This window comes from Cetorhinus maximus, chromosome 25 (assembly GCF_964194155.1).
Source record: "Cetorhinus maximus chromosome 25, sCetMax3.hap1.1, whole genome shotgun sequence".
In the NCBI taxonomy this organism is placed as follows: Eukaryota; Metazoa; Chordata; class Chondrichthyes; order Lamniformes; family Cetorhinidae; genus Cetorhinus; species Cetorhinus maximus.
In genome coordinates, this window is record NC_135903.1 from 7,634,219 (window position 1) to 7,654,694 (window position 20,476).

At 45.8% G+C, this 20,476-nt stretch overlaps 1 protein-coding gene across 1 annotated transcript in view; it reads left to right on the forward strand.

Annotated features, from left to right (window-relative positions):
* LOC144667842 (plexin domain-containing protein 1-like) overlaps positions 1–20,476 on the forward strand; it is a 243,499-nt gene that overhangs the window by 180,912 nt on the left and 42,111 nt on the right. The window contains exon 12 of the mRNA XM_078529363.1: positions 284–319. Coding sequence (XP_078385489.1) covers positions 284–319 — 36 coding nt within the window. The remainder of the gene's footprint in view (positions 1–283; positions 320–20,476) is intronic.

Consider the following 20,476-nt stretch of genomic DNA (forward strand, 5'->3'; position numbering starts at 1 on the left):
TTGGACAAAAAGGAAGGTTCATTATCCAGGAAACACATGAAAACCATTGTAAGTGCAATGGGAATTCAGAGAGTTGGACAGAAAAGGGACAAAAAAAACAAGAAAAGAGAAGAAATCAGATTCAAAGCAAAGCGATTAAAAACGGCAGCCAGATTTATTAATAAGAATATCCATTAAAATATTGCAAAAGGAAAAGCCACAGCTGTCATCACATAAATCTAGTTATTATCTTTAATCAATAAGCAATACAGCCTCACTAATCTCATTTTTCTCTTTCCCCTAGATGACACAAAAGTGATTTTTCATCGGAAGGACGAGGGTAAGTGTTCAGTATCACTTTGAGTTAGAGAAACTGTTTCCTCTGGCGGGTGGGTCAGTAACCAAAGGAAATGGATTTGAGATAAGCAGCAAAGGAAGCAGATGAGAGATGAGGTGAGGTTTTGTTTAAATGATGAACTGTTATTGCTATCTGCGGAATGCACTACCTGAAAGGGCAGTAGAAGCAGATCCCGAAGTAACTTTCAAAAGGGAATTGGATTATATATATTCGAAAAGGAGAAATCTGCAAGGTGATGGGAAAAGAGTGGGGGAGACTGGGGCTAATAGGTTAGCTCTTTAGAGCTGGCACACTTATGACGGGCTGAATGGCCTCGTTCTGTGCTGTATCATACTGTGATTGTATGAACAGGGTTCCTAGTCAGTAAAAAGACAGGCCATTGTGTAAGAAACACTAATCTTTGCACTCCTACTTGTGATACTTGCTCCTGTCACAGGCTGCAAAGGCTGGGAGTTAAATCTACCTATTTCTCCTCATTTTTCAGATGGGAATGGATCTTGGTTTCTTTCCCAAACTTGGATTGGTTTTTATTCTTTACTTATGGGATGTGGGTGTTGCTGACAAGGCCAACATTTACTGCCCATCCCCAACTGCCCTTGTAAGGTGGTGGTGAGCCATTCCTCTATTGGAGTGGCGTAGGTACACCCACAGTGCTGCTAGGTAGGGAATTCCAGGATCTCGACCCAGTGGCAATGAAGGAACGGCGACATATTTCCAAGTCAAGATGGTGAGTGACTTGGAGCAGAATTTGAAGGTGATGGTGTTCCCATCATCTGTTGTCCTTGTCCTCCTGGGTGACAGAAGTTGCTGGCTTGGGAGGTGCTGTCACACTTGGTGAGTTGCTGCAATGTGCCAGTCTTGTACATGGTACACACTGCAGCCCCATTGCACTGTTGCTGGAAGAGAGTGGGTGCTTAAAGTGGTGGATGGGGTGCCAATCAAGTCAGCTGTTTTGGCCTGTATGGTGTTGAGCTTCATGAGTGTTGCTGGAGCTTCACCCGTTCAGGGAAGTGGGGGGTATTCCATCACACTCCTGACATTGCCTGATAGATGGTGAAAAGGCTTTGGGGAGTCAGAAGATGAGTCACTCACCTCTGTTGCTGGTGAACCTGATGTTGTCCTGTCTTTAATTACTGCACTCAGTGTTTGTATTTAGCCATTGCAGCTTACATAAGGCTCTTTCTAGACTTCTATTTTATAAAGCAGTGAACTGTTCATTAAGAATTCCATGCCTAACAGCACTGTGGGCATACCTACACCACATGGACTGCAGCGGTTCAAGAAGGCAGCTCATCACCATCTTCCTAAGGGCAATTAGGGATGGGCATTAAAAATTCTGGCCTTGCCAGCAACACACATGTACTGTGAAAAAAAAATTTTTAATTTAGCAAAATAAAATTGCTTTTTTTAAAAAAAATTGGGTTGCAAGCAGGTAAAGTTGCAGTTTAAGTTTCTCAGCCCACTCCCCAGTGTGTGAATGCACATAGGTGCACAGACATACACAACGGACCCATTTTTATTTGTTCTGCCAATGTGTTGACAGTGGAAAAGAGCACATCTCATGCTCCAGTTTCCTTAGGAAGGAGGTGGCCTGTTTTACCAAACCTATGTTTGTGGGGTTGCTTAGCTCTGTCTATCACTTGCTGCTTCTGCTGTTCGGCACACAAGTAGTCCTGCGTTGTAGCTTCACTAGGTTGACACCTCGTTTTTAGGTATGCCTAGTGCTGCTCCTGGCATGTCCTACTGCACTCTTCATTGAACCAGGCTTCATGGTAATGGTAGAGTGGGGCATATGTCAGGCCATGAGGTTACAGATTGTGGTTGAGTACACTTCTGCTGCTGATGGCCCACAGCGCCTCATGGATGCTCAGTTTTGAGTTGCTAGATCTGTTTTAAATCTATCCCATTTAGCACAGTGTTAGTGCCGCACAATACGATGGAGGGTATCCTCAATGTTAAGATGGGACTTTGTCTCCACAAGGACTGTGCAGTGGTCACTCCTACCGATACTGTCAAGAATAGATTGGTAAGGACGAGATCAGGTAGGTTTTTCCCTCTTGTTGGTTCTCTCACCACCTGTCGCAGACCCAGTTTAGCAGCTATGGACGGCCAGCTCAGTCTGTGCTGGTGCCACTGAGCCACTCTTGATGATGGACACTGAAGTCCTCCACCCAGAGGACGTTCTGTACCCTTGCCACCCTCATTGCTTCCTCCAAGTAGTGTTCAACATGGAGGAGTACTGATTCATCAGCTGAGGGACTCCTGGTAGGTGTTAACCAGCAGGAGATTTCCTTACCTATGTTTGATCTGATGCCATGAGACTTCATGGGGTCCAGAGTCATTGGACGGAATCGTCCCAGATTTGCACTCAGTGCGGTAGCTGGCGAGTAAAACGACATTTGACCTGCCGACTGCAATAGCAGCTTTTCAAGCCGTTTTGTCCCAAACCCGCCACATTAATTATGCAGTCCCGGGAATCACACTGTTTCCTTGGCAAGCGGCCTCTTGTTCACCTGCCAAGCCATCACCTCGCCACTTCATCATGCCGGGCACCCCGCCAAGCCATCACCCTGCCACTACATCATACCGGGCACCCCGCCAAGCCATCACCCCGCCACTACATCACGCCGGGCACCCCGCCAAGCCATCACCTCGCCACTTCATCATGCCGGGCACCCCGCCAAGCCATCACCCCGCCACTACATCACGCCGGGCACCCCGCCAAGCCATCACCTCGCCACTTCATCATGCCGGGCACCCCGCCAAACCATCACCCCGCCACTACATCACGCCGGGCACCCCGCCAAGCCATCACCCCGCCACTTCATCACACCGGGCACCCCGCCAAGCCATCACCTCGCCACTACATCACGCCGGGCACCATATTTAAAGTCCAGCCACGTGCACGCACCCCAGTGCTTCCAGCCCACCACTGCTGCAAAGAAGAAATGGCCCCGAAAGGCAAAAAGACTGCAGCCCCCTGGTTTAATGATGCATCCTTCGAGTGCCTTTTGGACACAGTGGAGGCACGCCATGATGTCCTCTACCCCCACTCTGGCTGCAGGATGGACAGCAGCCTCACTAATCCAGCTTGGCAGTCGATGGCAGCGCTGGTCAGCAGCAACGCCCTTCAAAAGAGGACAGCCTCCCAGCGCAGCAAGAGGATGAATGATCTCCTCCGTTCCTCCCGGGTAAGTCACTCTTCTCATCACTCTCAACTCACACACTCACAAACCCATCACACATCCACAGGGCCCTCACTCATTGGCTGTTCAATGGACATCTCCATTCACTCCCTCACATTCATCTTCATTGTCCTCATCCCGTCCATGGGACCCACACATGCCAGGCATACTTATTATCTGGCCTGGCAGGCATCCTGCTGTCCATCTCTATCCAGGCAGGACAAGCTGGCACACAACAAGAGGGAGAGGTCGCAGACCGGTGGAGGAATGCCCAAAATTAAGTTCCTCACAGACTTTGAAAATAGAGCCATCCAGCTGGCCGGCGATGACCAGGACCGGTCCTGTGCTGACGGTGAGGTCGGCGCTGCTCTACCAAGTGAGGATCCAGCAGTGCAACATCCATCAGACAACCATGCTGTGAGTGATGTGTCCTCTTTCACAGGCCACTGCCATGCACTAATTATCTCTCCTGGCTTTCACAGGCACATCTGCCAAACAGCCGACAGAGTCCATGTCCCAGGGCCTCCAATCAAGCCCTGAAAAACCTCTGGAGAGGAATCTGAAGGCACCCTCCCTGAATCCTGTCACAGTGCGCACCCACACCCTCCACCAGCGCAGAGACACACACCTCAGTGGGACCCAGCTTTACAGTAGCCTCAGGGTCACAATCTGGTGAGCACATCGCACTGTCTGATCTGCAGTAGGCATCGACAGGGACTTCCCAGGTCCCTGTCAATCGGAGGGCTGCTGGAGGCCAGAAATTTGCTGAGTCCGGGTCAGATGACAATCCTCTGGACTCGGTCATGTCACAGTTGCTGGAACTGCAAAGGCAAACTCAGGAACATCAGGAAGGGATGTCCGCTGCACTCCTCAGACTGCAAGGCACGATGGAGGAGTCCGTCCGCCTTCAGGCTGAGGTGATAGCGTTGGCAGTGCCAACGCACCGAGTCAACACTGGCAGGATGGTGGTCGCCATGGAGACCTTGGTCCAGGACTTTGCTCCTGTACTGCTGCACGGGCTCAACTCCATCATTGATGCCATAATTGGCCTCCAGCAGTGTCAACGCGAGAGGGGTGCTGGGCAGCTCGATCTCAATCCAGCTACCCCGTCTGCTCAAGGAGTCAACCAGGGGCCATTAGGCACCCTTAGGGAGGAGGATCAGCAGGTGACTCCGGGAGTGTCCGGCCCATCCGAATCCCCTCTTCCTGTGACCTCAGCAGCTCCAGTTCCACAGGCCAAGGAGGGTGCCACTGCCACACAACAGGACCCCGAAAGCAGGCCAGGGCCCTTCATGTCTCGGCCCCCCAGAGGACACCCACCAAGTTAGCAGTCAGCAGGCTGCCTCCATCTCCACTGTGGATGGCCGGAAAACACCAAGACGTAGGAGCAAGGTTAGGAAAGTTGAGAAGATGTAGTGGTTGCACAACCTGTGCACAGGTGTTAATCACTTGTACATAATAACAGCACTGTAGGTGTACCTACACCACATGGACTGCAGCAGCTCAAGAAGGCAGCTCACTACCACCTTCTCAAGGGCAACCAGGGATGGGCAATAAATGCTGGCCCAGCCAGCGAAGCCTACATCCCGTGAATGAATAAAAAAAACATACTGTTCACTATTGTCAATAAGCTCCCAAGAATGTCTCCCTGCCTATGGCTCCTTGTTCTGATGAGCAGTGTTTGTGTCACTCAGATGTGAAACCTTTCTGCACAAGGTAAAGGCAGGTGTCTCAGTCCAGGGCCTCTTCCCTGTACATTGTGCAGCCTTCAGACCAAAGTTACTGATTTTACTGATGCCTGCACCTCGATGGTGCTGGTCATTGCTGCCAGAATGTAGTGGGCAGGCGGCACAGAGTTCCCTCATTCTCTCTGTGTCCTCTCAGCACCTTTAAAGTGGGGCTGGTCCCCATCACTTCAGCATCTGTGACCAGTGATGCTGTGCTCCTGAAGGGCTCAGGTGCTGAAGACAGACAAAGGATCAGATGCTTCTAAAGTTTCATGGCTACGTCTGTATGATATGACCCTGATAACGGAGTGCATGCGAGCTGCCCTTGGCCAGACAGGAGTCAGCCATTCTCAGAGACCATGTGAGGATTTATGGAGTGTCCTCACTGCATGTCGTCATCATCCTCCTGCAATCGAGCGACTATTAGGGCCTCCACTGCGTCTCCATGACAGGAGCATTCTCAGAGAGGGTATGTGTGCTGCCATAAGCCAGACTGGAGTCAAACATTTACAGATGTTATGTGAGGATCTATGGTGTCTCCTCACTGCATCTCATCATGGTTGCACACCAGCTGCACGTTCAACAAATGGAATCCCTTGCGATTGACATGTTGCAACGGAGCTCTGAGCGCCAAGTGTGCAGGAGCCCCAGCTGCCCCTTCTTCCAGATGGTGCTGCTCCTTCCTCTGCCCAGCCAGGCGCCTCAGTCGTTCTCTTCTCCGTTATCTTCGCTCTCTGTAAGCCACGAGGTGTACAGCTAGGTCACCAGACTCCATGATCCTGATGTACCCCTCCTGCAGGATGAAAGAGAGGAATGCGTGGGTTAGCATGGGTGCACTAAGAACCTGTCCTGGTTAAGTGTGAAGGCCCCTTAACGCATCCCGGAGAGTACAGGCCACCACTTGGATGGCCAGAGATTAATGCACTGCATGGCTGCCCGAATCCCCGCCAACTCCACCCGGCCGATTGGCGGCAGTTTTGCCCAGTGGATGGCATGCTGTGCTCTCAGCTCAGTCATTCTGCTAACCCGCGCTGCAAAGCTGCACTCTTAGCTTGAATCAGGGGGGCACTGGTCCAAGCCGGGATGATGACATTGCACTGGTCTATGAGCTGTGGGACGATTCCGGCAGGCTGGACTTATAATGATATGCAAATGTATTAAAAAGAGGCTCCCGACATCCGATGGCGAGAAACGCGGCCCGCCATTGGCAGGCGGAATGGATGGTCGCAAACTGGTTTCGCGACATTGTGGAGGACTTTGCAAGGTCCACAGGGCTGGGCTTGGCGTTGTCGTTTCCGGTGCCTAGGTCGATGCCGGGTGGTCCATCTGGTTTTTGTAGGCTTCGTAGCCGTTTGATACAACTGAGTGGCTTGCTAGGCCATTTCAGAGGGCATTTGGAGTCAACCACATTGCTGTGGGTCTGGAGTCACATGTAGGCCAGACCAGGTAAGGATGGAAGATTTCCTTTCCTGAAGGGGCATTAGTGAATCAGATGGGTTTTTAGCGTCAGTCGACAAAGGTTTCATGGTCACCATTAGACTAGCTTTTAATTCCAAATTTATTAATTGAATTTAAATTGCACCAAATGCTGTGGTGGGAACCCATGGCCCCAGGACATTAGCCTGCATCTCTGGATTATTAGTCCAGTGCCATTATTAATTCGCCATCACCTCCCATACTATCAACATCCTGGGGATTACCATTGACCAGAAACAAAACTGTACCAGCCAGATAAGTACTGAGGCTACAAGAGCAGGCCAGAGGCTGGGAATTCCGCAGTGCATAACTCACTTCCTGACTCCCCAAAACCTGTCCACCATCTATGAGACTCAAGTCAGGAGTGTGATGGAGTACCCTCCACTGGCTTGGACAAGTGCAGCTCCAACAATACTCAAGAAACTCGACAAAGCAGCCCACTTAATTGGCCTTCCATCCACCACCTTCAGCATTCGCGCCCTCCACCACCGACGCACAGTAGCAGCAGTGTGTGTACCATCTACAAGATGCACTGCAGCAACTCACCAAGGATCCTTCAGGAGCATCTTCCAACCCGCAACATCTATCACCAAGAAGGACAAGGGTAGTAGATACGTGGGAACACCACCACCTGCAAGTTCCCCTCCAAGTCACTCACCATCCTGACTTGGAAATATATCACTGTTCCTTCACTGTCGCTGGGTCAAACTCCAGGAACTCCCTTCCCAGCAGCACTGTGGGTGTACCCATACCACATGGTCTGCAGCAGTTCAAGGAGGCAGCTCACCACCACCTTCTCAAGGGCGATTCGAGATGGGCAATAAATGTTGGCCTAGCCAGCAATGCCCACATCCCATAAAAATAATTTAAAATTCAGCGATGGTAATGACATTGAATGTCAAGGGGAGGTGGTTAGATTCTCTCTTTTGGAGATGGTCATTGCCAGGCACTTGTGTGGCACGAATGTTACGTGCCACTTATCAGCCCAAACCTGAATGTTGCCTGTGTCTTGCTGCGTACGGACATGGATTGCTTCATCCATCTCCAAAATGCACTGCAGCAGCTCACCAAGGCTCCTTTGACAACAACTTCCAAACCTGCAACCTGTACCACCTAGAAGGACAAGGACAAGGGAAATATATCGCCATTCCTTCGCTGTCGCTGGGTCAAAATCCAGGAACCTCCTTCCTAATAGCACTGTGGGTAATCTTACAACACAGACTGCAGCCGTTCAAGGAGGCTGCTCACCACCACCGTCTACAGTACAATTAGGGATGGGCAACATGTGCAGGCATTGCCGGCGATGCCCACATCCCATGAAAGAATAAATTTTTTAAAAACTCCTCTCTCTCAAGACCCTGCTGTACCCATTCAACCCAGTTGTATCTATTTATACTGTCTGCTTTAATGGTTTTCTCTGATGCTCACGATGATGAGGAATCAAACTAGAGAGGAATGGAGCCTGTTCCCATCTTGGGCGCACTGGGCAAAGTCGAACACTGTTAGGTGTTAGGTGACTAGGTCTCTAGTCAATATAGATAAAATGCTTTAATTACAGCTGCTATTACTAGTTTTTCTGGTCATACATTAGGTCAGTTAATTAACCCTTTTTTTGATTTGTAAACAATTTTTTTTTTTAACTGAAGCCCCAAATAGTGTGGCTAACAGAGCAACCCTGTGGATTTACATAGCTTTTTTCGAGGAGAATGGTGAAATTGGCTCCCCTGATACCAATGTTTTGGAATCCTGCTGTGAGTTGTTCAGTGCAGCACATGGAGTCCAGGCAGCTTGAATTTTCCTCTATTGCTTTGCACTATTAATCTCTGACTGCGGAGAGATTGGACAGTGAGTGATGGCAAAAATCTGCTTTTTAACACTCTCTGAAGAAAGATCCATTGATAGGTTTGCACCAGTGCCTGTCTGACAGTTTGCAATGGACACAGTCGTTGTACATGGTCTCAAAGATATTATGCAGAACTCCCTGAGGGAGATCAGACTGACAGATCCAATCTCTCCAAAAGACCGCAAAACACATGGGAAGTATCAGACACGCAGAGAAATACAAAGAGAAAGATGATCGCCCCTGACAGCAATACAAAAACAGATCAGAATGGAATGAGTACAAGACAAATGGAAAGGACATGAGATGTGTTTTCTTTTCCTCTTCTCTCCCTGCCCCCACCCCCCTCACCCCTCCCACAACCACCACCACCTCACCTCCCAACGCTACCTCCCCACAACCTCCGTGAAAGTGTTGACAACTTACTGGGTCGTGACCCAGTGGTGACCCACATACTGTGATTTCTGAGCAGAAAGCCTCAGAGTAACGAAGGGAGTCTGTTTGTAACCTTGCACAAACACTGCACATAAAACCTCTGAATCCCCCCCCTCCCCCACCCCAACCATTCCTCCAAACTACTGCTCCCCCATCTCTGATCAGCTCCTGCCCAACATACTTTCGGCACAGCCATTAGCAGACCAGAGTTGTATGCCCTGTGGTCCCTTTATGAATATGTGTGTGGTACTGTATTGATATGCAAATTGGATTCTGAGATCACAGGAACTTTGAAAATAGATGATCTGGTCATTAGCACAGCATTGTTTGTGCAATCTTGTGCTTAAATTGGCTGTTGAGTTTCCTATATTAGAACAGTGACTACATTTCAAAAATTACTGATGAAAATATTCATGATAGACTCATGAAAGGCACTATATAGATGCAAATTCTTCCTTCCACAGCACCTCTTAATTCATATTATCTCATTTTCTTTTTTTAACCACCCTTCTCTAGTGAAGCACTTGACGATATTATCTATATGAAAGGTGCTATATAAATTCTAGTTGGTATTGCTGTAATGTGGGCGAATAGTAAAAACTTCACGGAGATGTTGTAGTGTTCACCACGCTCTGACTCTGGTCGACCTTAGAAGTTGTCCTCAAGCCAAATTAAAACAGTGGCGCCAGCCACAACTCCCCACCTGCCATCCGGAATGTTCCAGCAGTAAGCTACCTCTTGAAATTGATGCCCTGTTTCCAGAGTCACTTCCCACTAGTGTCTGGTTTTGACAATGCGGACAGTGCTGTAATCTAAAGGCAGCAAGGGGCTGCCACCTCAATTTTAACTGAGGACAGGTTTTCCAAAGGTGCACTTTGATATCATTGAGAAGCAATGGGAATATGCTAAAAAGGAGCTCTTGTTGGCCCTTGTTGCTTTTTAGCTGAGCAAGTAAAAGGAAGGGGGGTGGGGGGGGTCAACAGGTCACAGCTTCTCCAGGACGGGGAATGAGCTCCTCTTTGCGCCAGGGCCGGTAGAGTTATAATCACCTCTAGAGTAATGGTATGGACACAGCAATGCAGGCAAAAAGCAGGCAGGGAGATATACAGGGACAGGAACTAGAACAGATCAAGAGAGGGTGAAAGCCAACATCAAAAAATGAAAGAAAAACAGAGGAAGATGAAGAGAGAGAGAGGTGAACAGAGATAAAGCAAAGGAAAAAGAGAAAGAGATAAAGAGAGGAACTGACAAAGGCAAAGCGACAGGATTACATAGAGTTGACAGAGCACAACAGACAGAGTGGCAAACAAAAAGAAAGACAGAGAGATGGAGAGAGGGATAGACAGAGGAACATGGAGAAAGAGGTAGACAGAGAGATGAGAGAGGGTCTGAAGATAAAGAGAGAAGGACATTCAGAGATGGATCAAGGGATGACAGGAAGATGAAGAAAGGGATGCAGAGAGAGGGGTAACTGAACTGAAGTACAGAGACAGATCAGAAAAGATTGTTTTTGAAGGAATGAATGAAATAATACAAAGCAGTTGACGAAGGGAAAGAGAGATTTCTTTTAGAAATAAAGAAATTGTCTCAGAAAGACATTAGAGAGAATGGTGTTGTACGCGTTTCTATTTTAGCTTACCATGATTGATTGTTTATGGCTAAACATCCATGAAAAGTAAAAACGAATCCGCATTTTTATTCCTCACAGTAATTTGAATCAGTTTGTAATTCAATTAATTTCGAACATTCTAGTCCGTACGTGATCTTGATTTTAAGTAGCACAATGCACACAGCCTAGAGTGGAAATAAACATCAGCCAACTGAAAACAAGCCAGTGAAATGGAAGTGGAAATTGGTTGAGGTTTATAGTAACCAATCAATTTGATATGGCCCATTTCACACGACTGCTCAGAGTTCCTTTGGAAATGAGAGTGAAAATTGTGGAAGCACTGGATTTCTGTCTTCTTTAGATTCAGGATTGGTGTCAGAGGACTGGAGAATTGCAAATGGTCAAAAATGGTGTAAAGACAAGTCCAGAAACCACAGGCCAGTCAGTTTAACCTCGGGGCTGGGGAAACTTCAAGAAACAATAATCCAGGACAAAATTAACAGTCACATGCACAAATGCGGGTTAATTAAGGAAAACCAGCATGGATTTTTTAATGAGAACATTGTGTTTAACTAACTTGCTGGAGTTTTTTTGAAGAGGTAACAGAGAGGGTTGATGAGGCTAATGCTGTTGATGTGGTGTACATGGACTTCCAAAAGACATTTGATACAGTGCCACACAACTGACTCATGAGCAAAGTTATAGCTCATGGAATAAAAGGGACAGTAACAATATGAATACAAAATTGGCTGGGTGACAGGGAAACAGAGGTTAATGGATGTTTTTCAGGCTGGAGGAAGGTTTTTGGTGGAGTTCCCCAAGGATCAGTGATGGGACTGTTGTTTTTCCTGATATATATTAACGATCTAGACCTTGGTGTACAGGGCACAAGTTCAAAATTTGCAGATGATATGAAACTTGGAGGCGTTGTAAACTGTAAGGAGAATAGTGTAGAACTTCAAAGAGATATAGATAAGTTGTTGGAATGGGTGAACAGGTGGTAGATGAAGTTCAATGCAGAGAAATGTGAAGTAATTCATAGGAAGAACATGGAGAGACAATATAAAATAAAGGGGACAATTCTAAAGAGGGTGCAGGAGCAGAAGGACCTGGGCGTATATGTGCATAAGTCATTGAAGGCGCCAGGACAGGTTGGGAGTGTGGTTAATAAAGCATATCATATCCTAGGCTTTATTAATAGGGGCATACAGCATAAGAGCAAGGAGGTTATGTTAAACTTGTGTAAAACACTAGTTGAGCCTCAGCTGGTGTATTACATCCGGTTCTGGGGGCCACACTTTAGAAAGGATATGAAGGCATTGGAGAGTGCAGAAAAGATTCACAAGAATGGTTCCAGAGATGAGGAACTTCAGTGTAGAGATAGACTGGAGAAGGTAGGACTGTTTTCATTGGAGAAGAAAAGGCTGAGAGGAGATCTGATAGAGGTGTTCAAAATCATGAGGTGTCTGGACAGGGTAGATAGGGAGAAACTGTCCCCAATCTTGAAAGGATCGAGAATGAGAGGGCACAGATTTAAAGTATTTGACAAAAAAAGCAAAAGCGACACGAGGAAAAACTTTTTCACAGAGTAGGTAGTTAGGGTCTGGAATACATTGAGAGTGTGGCGGAGGCAGGTTCATTCAAGGCATTCAAGAGAGAATTAGACTGTTATTTGAAAAGAAACAATGTGCAAGGTTATGGGGAGAAGGCAGGAGAATGGCATTAGGTGAATTGCTCATTCAGAGTGCTGGTGCAGACACAATGGGCCGAATGGCCTCCTCCTGTGTTGTAACAAGTCTGTGATTCCTAAATTGAAATGTATCTTTATGTTCCTCCGTCCCATATGTCTCTCCCTTTCTGTTGCTATGAATGGTTTGGCTTATTAATAGGTGTTCATTGGGTAATGCTGTGACAAAGCAGGCGGAATCTAACCATTAAAGTTTGCAAAGAGCAAATGTATGTTTACAGAGAATTGCCAAATCATGGAAGCCTGTATTAATAATATTTGAAATAAAAGCGGAAACTTTAATCACATGCAGCTTCCTTCAGGCTTAGGTGGTACCTGGAATGTGTGTTTTACTGATCTCTGCATAGAGGCACTATACTGTCTTGCATGATATTTTAAAATGATAATAAGAGCCCTTTTAAGTCCTGTTTGCCACAAGCTACAGTTCTTTCAAATTGATCTCATGAGGCTTTCATTGTAGGTTTCACATCACGATGGCAAAAAGATTATGCATAAATTTTTAATCCTGAGAATACTCATCCAAGGTCAAAGAAAGCTATATGTGACAGTTATGGGGAGAAAGTACTTTAAAGCTGGAATTCATATTGATGGAACTGTTTCAAGTACACCCCTTTTGAAGTTTATCTTTTCATCTTTCAATCTTTTTCTATCCATGTTCACACTGAACTTTCCCTGGCTGGAGAGCCTCAAACAAGGGGATGTAATCTCTAGGATAAGGGGGTTGGCCAGTTAGGATTAAGATGAGGAGAAAATTCTTCACTCAGAGGGTTGTGATCCTTGGAATTCTCTACCCCAGAGAGCCGTGGATGTTCAGTCATCGAGTAAACTTAGATCAATAGGTTCTTGGGGCAGAATTTTCTGCTCGTCGGGCGAGCATCCCAACGTCATCGCACACTTGCGCGATATTTCAGTCGGCGGGAGCGTCCAACCTTACGGTGGGCGGGGCAGGCGAAAAGGTCAAGCGGCCTTTGCATTTTTTAGGAAACCTCATCCACCGGCAGGATGAGGTTTTGATCCGTCATTAGAAAAATGTTTTAAATTTTCGTACTGATTTCTGACATATCCCTGTTCATGTGACAGAATCACATGACGGGACATGTATTTTAACAACTTAAAATTCTTTTTTTTTATATATATCTTCATCTCCCTGAGGCCGCTCTGTGCCTCAGGAAGCTTTTCCTGTGCGCACCTGCGCGCATGCACAAAGTTCCCCACTTACACTCCTGCCCCCCACCACCACCACCACCACCACCACCACCACCACCCCCCCCCACCCCCCCACCCCCACCCACACACAGGCAGTGCTAAGCACTGCAGCGTGCGTCTCACACTGGGTGGGCCTTAATTGACCCACCAGCGTGAAATTGCGGCCACGGCTCCATCACGGGCAGTGGTCAGCCTCCCAATTGCTCCCATCTGCCCCCACTGAGCCCGCCCGAAGAGGGCAAAATCCTGGCCTTGGAATCTTAAGAGATGGTGGTCAGACATGAGAGTGGAGTTTGGGTTGAAGGTTAGTTATGACCCTATTGAATAGTTGTCTAGCTTGAGGGGCTGTGTCGCCTACTCTTTTTCCTGCTTCTTACGTTTTTATGGTCATATTACTGCCATTTGCAGGCAAATCTCAAATATAAGACCTCCAGGGCTCATTATACTGTTCCACCTGGTAGACTTCCTCTTTTGATAATGGATAAGCCTTTATCAGTTTAAGATATTGGTTCATTTTCACAGAATAGGGAGAGGCCATTCAGTTCATCATGCTTTTTCCAGCTCTTTGAAGGGTGATAATGTCACCAGACTAGTAATCCTGAGGCACAGGCTAGTGCTGGAGTTCAAATCCACCTCGTCACTGCTGGAGTTGAAATTCAATTAATTTAAAAATCTGGAATTGCAAGCTACTCTCAGTAATTGTAACCGTGAAACTATCACCAATTGTTGCAAAAACCCATCTGGTTCACTGATGTCCTTTGGGGCAGCAAATCTGCCGTGCTTACCCAGTCTGGCCTACGTGTGACTCCAGACCCACAGCACTTTGGTTGTCTCTTAACTACTGTGAAGGGCAATTAGGGATGGACAACAAATGCTGGCCTTGCCAGTGATGCCCACATCTCCTGTTCTATCACATAGCCTTGCAAATTGTTCCTTTCCAGGAATATATCCAATTCCCTTTTGAAAGCTAAGATTGAATCTGCCTCCACCACCCTGCTAGGCAATACATTCCAGGTCAGAACAACTCAGTATCTCATTAAATTTACTTTCACCCTATTTGATTCACCTGCCTTCAATGACCTGATTGCTGGGAGCAATGCCAAATTGGACAGCTGACAAGTGTCAGGCTGTAGTTTGATTCTTTGTGTAATGGAGACAGGGACTGAGAACCCAAATCAGCGCTATCCTGCCTGCTCCAATGCTCAAAACTAAACTGATATTAAATCACAGGATCCCCTCACCTGTGTAGAGAAAGGCCACAAGGCTAATTCCCAGCATCAAAGAAATTTAGTTATGAGAAAATTTTGGAAAAACAAAATTATTGGGTTAGTACTGAAACTAAAGCAACAGAGAGAGGACTCCAGAAATTTGCAAGAGTGGCAGGGATAAGGATAAACTGGAGAACTACTTCAGGGTGAACCAGAAATACTAGAACATTGGTTAAGATGATGAAAGGAAAGTTGGTGACCGATGTCAGGCACATATAGGAAAAGTCTGTATTTTCTGTAGGGATGAGTGAATGAGTGGCTGTAAAGATAAATGATAAGATCATTTTAGAAAACAGGGATTTCAGAATAGTTGAAGAAAGTGAATGATGCAGGGCGGCTTCAGGAGGAAGAGAATAAAACATCATTTCAAGGGAATAGATGCCAATAATCGCTTTTAAAACATTTTCCTCTGCAATGATTTTCTTTCTCCCGACTCTGATTATGTGCAGTAAATAAAATCCTAGAACCAGAAACCAATTGGATGCAAAGACCAATTTGGCCTCAAACTGTTTGCAGACTTTTAAGAGGATTTTGTTGGGCTGCAACCACAAACTGCCTACATCTGATAAATCCCTATTCCTGGTAATCCTTGTTTTCCTTGACAGTCATCAAACCCATATGCCTCTGGACCTCTGTAGGTCTGGCTGTTCTGTGTGATTCACCAAGTGGTGCAGTTTCTAGGCTTTGCAGGAGCCAAATTCATATAAGTGGAGTTTTATTTCCATGAAGTGGAGGAAGTTCACCCCCCCACGATTGTTTTCCCATTCATCCCACAGATTTCGAGGCCTGATTTGCCAGCAATTGTTTCTTTTGGTCATGAACATGAAACTGGGAAAGTTACATAAACAAAGGGTGGGTGAGGAGGGGTGGGTGCTGGGGTGTTAACTGATTAATTAAGGAACTGGTCTTTTGCCTTAAGGAACTGGGCTGAACTCAATTACAGACCAATAAGGTGAGAACCTCACTTGGTTGATATCTGTAAAATTACTTTGGAATAGTCTCAACTCCTTTTAGGCAAGAACATATACAAAAAGTACTTTTTAGTTCTTAGGATGATGGGCAAAGTTGAATGTATCTCTCCTTCTAGTTGTCCTGAGGAGATGGTGGTAGATCTTCTTCTTGGAGCTCTGCTGTCCTTTACAGTTGTCCATATTAAATTTCCTCTACCATTGATCTTCCCACTTGCGTAATTTGTCCCAACTCATTTTCTAGTTCCTGAGCCACCTTCTCAGAATCAACTGCCCCCCCTTAATATTGTATCTACTGCAAATTTGAATCCAGTTTGCTAATGAGTATGAGAAAGTGGAAGGGTTCCAGCACTGATCTGTAACCACTTTTAGGTTACCCTACTCAGCATTTTCCATCTCCTTTCTAACATAATTCCCCTAACTTTTATCAGTTCGATCCTTCCACCAGGACTTACTCATATTCAGATGAAAAACATATGTTCCTTACTGCATGCAGCTTGGTTTAGGTTGAGACCCAGTTTTGTGGGAAATCACATGGGACAGCCAGCTGGTACTCTAATATGTCACGGGAGATCTAGGCTCAACTATTCCAAAGCTCTCCTAACCATCCCCCAGCCTTGCACCTTCCACATTATCTTAGCTCATCTAAAACTGCCCATCCTAACTCACACAAAGTCCCGTTCACCCATCATCCCTGTTCTTGCTGATCTACATTGGCCCCCAGTCCAGGAGCACCACAGTTTTAAAATTTTCGTCCTTTTCAAATCCCCCCAAGGTCTCACCTCTTCCCACCATGTAATCTCCTGTAACTCTATAGTCCTCTAAGATGTCTGTGCCCCTCCATTTCGGGTGTCTTACGCATCCCCAGTTTTTATCACTCCACCATTGACAGACTTGCCTTCATCCACCTAGGCCCTAAGCACTGGAATTCCCTCCCTAAGTCTCTCCACCTCACCTCTCTATCCTCCTTTAAGACGCTCTTTAAAACATATCTCTTTGATTAAGCTATTCTAATATCTCCTCATGTGGCTTAGTATCAAATTTTGTTTCATAGCACTCCTGTGAAGCACCATGGGTATTTTACAACTTTAAAGGCAATTTGGTGCTGCGTAGTAGGATTCATCAATCTTAATATAATGCTACATGTCAGATCATCAGTGTAATCATGACATTATTATTCATTAAGTCATGAGACACATAATCCCTACTAAGATCCTGTTCAAAAGATCCTGTGTGCCCTCAAGAACACACCACAGTTGCCAGAAAGGTCTTTGCCTGGGATTTCCCACATAATCTGCTCTTAATTTGAATCATGCCACTGTGGTTAAATGTCAAACAGGCATTTCACCATAGGAAGAGAAAGAAAAAAACACTAATGAGCCAGTAATAGGGCCTTTCATTTGGCTGGAATAGTCCTGGCTCCTAGAAATGTTTCCTTGCTTTCTCTTGCCAGAGAGCACACAAAGGAAATGGAGTAGCACTAAATTGACAACTGAACATGGAGGCCTTGGGAACGAGAACAGCCAAACTCATAGGACTATTGACGAAGGGTGGGTGGAATGGCAAGAGAAGGGTGAAGTACAAAGAGTCCCCAAGCCATATTATGAGTGCACCTGAAATAGTCCATCCATATTCATTGGAGGATTTCACTCCTTTCCTTCGTGTGTTAGCTATTTAAATGCCTTCACTGTGAAACTACAGTGACTTCAAAGATTTGTCTTCAGTATATCTCTTCGCAAAGAGAAGTTAACATTTCAGGGCTGATTATCGTATCAGTTATCCAACCAGCAAAGCAGGTCAGTCAGTTAATCAATTCCAATACCAGATCTTCTTTTGGGATTTAGTTACATTAGAGTAAATCAGGTTAAGGACACATTTAGACCCTAAACCTTAAGCACAAGGGACTGTGATTCATTGACAATTAATTACTGCATTGTTGCCTCAGACACCATCGCTGGGACACTTAGAGCTTTTCAAATTAATGGCCAATAGCAAGAACAGACTGAAATGCTAGCTGAGACTGCAGTCTGAGAAATGCTGGTGCCATTCACCATACCAGAATCAGGAGTTTGATCATGACCTCTGACAATAGAATGCTTAACTTGGCAGTGAAAGAGTGGTACAAAAACTGAAAGATTTGGAGGTATTCAATGTTGTATATTTTATATTTTTGATTTACCTCAGCAATGCAGAGATGACACTAGTTTTCAAGTGTGCAAGGACTTTATTTACAGAGTTTTATACTATGCTTTAAAATGTCTACCCCATGCTTCCAGCTCAGCTTCTAGTAGCTTCTGCGGTGTCTGTTTACTTTTCTCTGAGTCAACGCCCAGGCTTAACCAATCAAGCACAGTGAGTATAGATCTGTTACCAGACTCCCCTAATCAAAGAATTGAACAATTAAACACTATACTGAACAAGCCAGGCAGCATCTGTTTAGAAGACAAACACAGTTGATATTTCAGATATAAAACTTTTCCTCTGAACTGAAGGAGCGGCATCAGGAGGCTGGCCCATAGGTTTTCCTTCTTAGCTAATTTTACTGCATCTAGACTGACGAAACTTGCATTTATATATAGCCTTTAATGTAGTTAAATGTCCCAAGGTACTACTTCACAGGAGCGTTAATAACCAAAATTTTATTGTAAGGCAGTAGGACAGATGAGATAGATTTTAAGGAGCATTTTAAAAGAGAGAAATGTAGAGAGGTGGAGAGGCTTAGTGTGATGACTCGACAGAGCAGACAGGTTTCATCAACTAAGTTTATTACGGAGAGATTTACAGATGCTTTCACACTCGACCAGGACCCTCGTCAGGAAACTCCGCCCCACAGATTGTCCGAGCTACAAGCCCACTGGTCTGAGCCCCCATAGCACATCACGTGATCCTGATCGATGGAAGGAAGGGACTGTACCCCCAGTGACCTCACTTAGAGAGGGAATTCCAGAGCTCTGTGCCTTTGCAACTGAAGGCAGGGCTGCCAATGATGCAGTGATTAAAATCGTGGACTTCCAAGAGGCCAGATTTCAAAGAGAAATTTAAAGAACTTGGGGGTGTAGGACTAGAGGAGATAGGGCAGGTCAAGGCCATAAAGTGATTTGAAACCAGGGATGAGAATTTTAAAGTCCAAGCATTGCCGGATCTCTTGGGGATTGAGGTGGCTTCAAGCTGAAACACATGGTAATGGGAGACTGGAATTGAGTTGATGCTCCCTGTAGCAGAATTGGAATTCCAGTTACTGAGCTGTACTCTGAGGAGGTGATTGGCTGGCCAACAGGTCTCGCAGATGCCAGTTGGAGGAGTAGACATCACAGTGAGGAAAGGGTGTTTATTCCTAATTAGCCCCAGCTAACCTTGCAAATAAATACCTCAAAAGATTTGGTGGAGCAGGCTGGACAAACCATGGGAAGAGTACCGGTGGTTTGTACTAGCAAGTTGTATGGCTTTAGCTAGTTAAACTCCTGCAGCACACGTGCTCAGAGACAGGAGTTCACCGGGTTAATATTCTTACCAACATGCACCCAAATCCTCCTGGTTTTCTGAATTGGCTTTTGACCCTAGAGAGAGAGGATACATTTCATATCAGAGAAATAGGAAATTGAGTTCTCAGTGTTTATTGTGGAGACTGTTAAATGTGATAAATAGGGTTTCTAATTATTTAAAAATATACACTTGTGATGACTAATTCTTATTTTAACATTGGCCCTGCTCAAAAGGTTAGACACTTGTGAACAAAATCTAATTGTTCTCTTACCTTCTCTCATTGAAGTACTTTTTAAGTGTAGTCACTATTGAAATGCAGGAAATAATCCAAACAACAATGGCCTCTGCACATTGTATTGGCCAGTCGTGCGTTTATGTGCAAAGTGTTTGTTTGTTTGTCCCGTTCTGCTCTGAGCTGCGAAAGCAATGTCTGACATTGTTATATACGCATGTCTCATGATCCATTGATTTCTCACTGTTGCATTTATAACATAGCTAGATATGATAAGAAGTAAAGATTTGCTATTATATACATATATGACCTTTCACAACCTCAGGATGTTCCAAAGCACTTTACAACTAATGAAGTACTTTTGAAATATCGGCCTGAGATTTCCCCGCGTTGGGCGGGCTCAGTCAGGGGGCAGTCGGGGAGCCGTGATGAGCTCCACACCGCGATTTCATGGGGCGGGACAATTAAGGCCTGCCCTGCGTGGATGGCGAGCGGTAACGCTGAGCGCGACCTGTGCAGGGCCGGGGGAGGAGGGAGAGTCGGGTCTAGCGCGGAGTTCACGCATGCACGCAAAAGAGCGCTTTAACCTCCCTGAGGCACGGAGCTGCCTCAGGGAGATTGAAGCGCTTTTTTAAAAAATAAATAAAAACATCAAAAATTGAATGAAACATGTCCACTCTTGTGATTGTGTCACATGAGATGGGAGATGTTTTTATTTTCAAAGAAAAGGTTTTATTTAGTTAGTATTAGTTTTAGGAAGCCTCATCCTGCTCACGGATGAGGTTTCCTAAAAAATGTAAAGGCCGCTTGGCCTTTTCGCCTCCCCGCCAACCATTTGGTTGGACGGGCAGCGTAAATTTCAAGTTAATTAAGTCCTTAATGGCTTTAATAGGCCTTTCAATTATTGGCGGACACGCAGCCGACTCCGGCACGTGTCCAGCGAACGCAATATCGCGCGAGTGC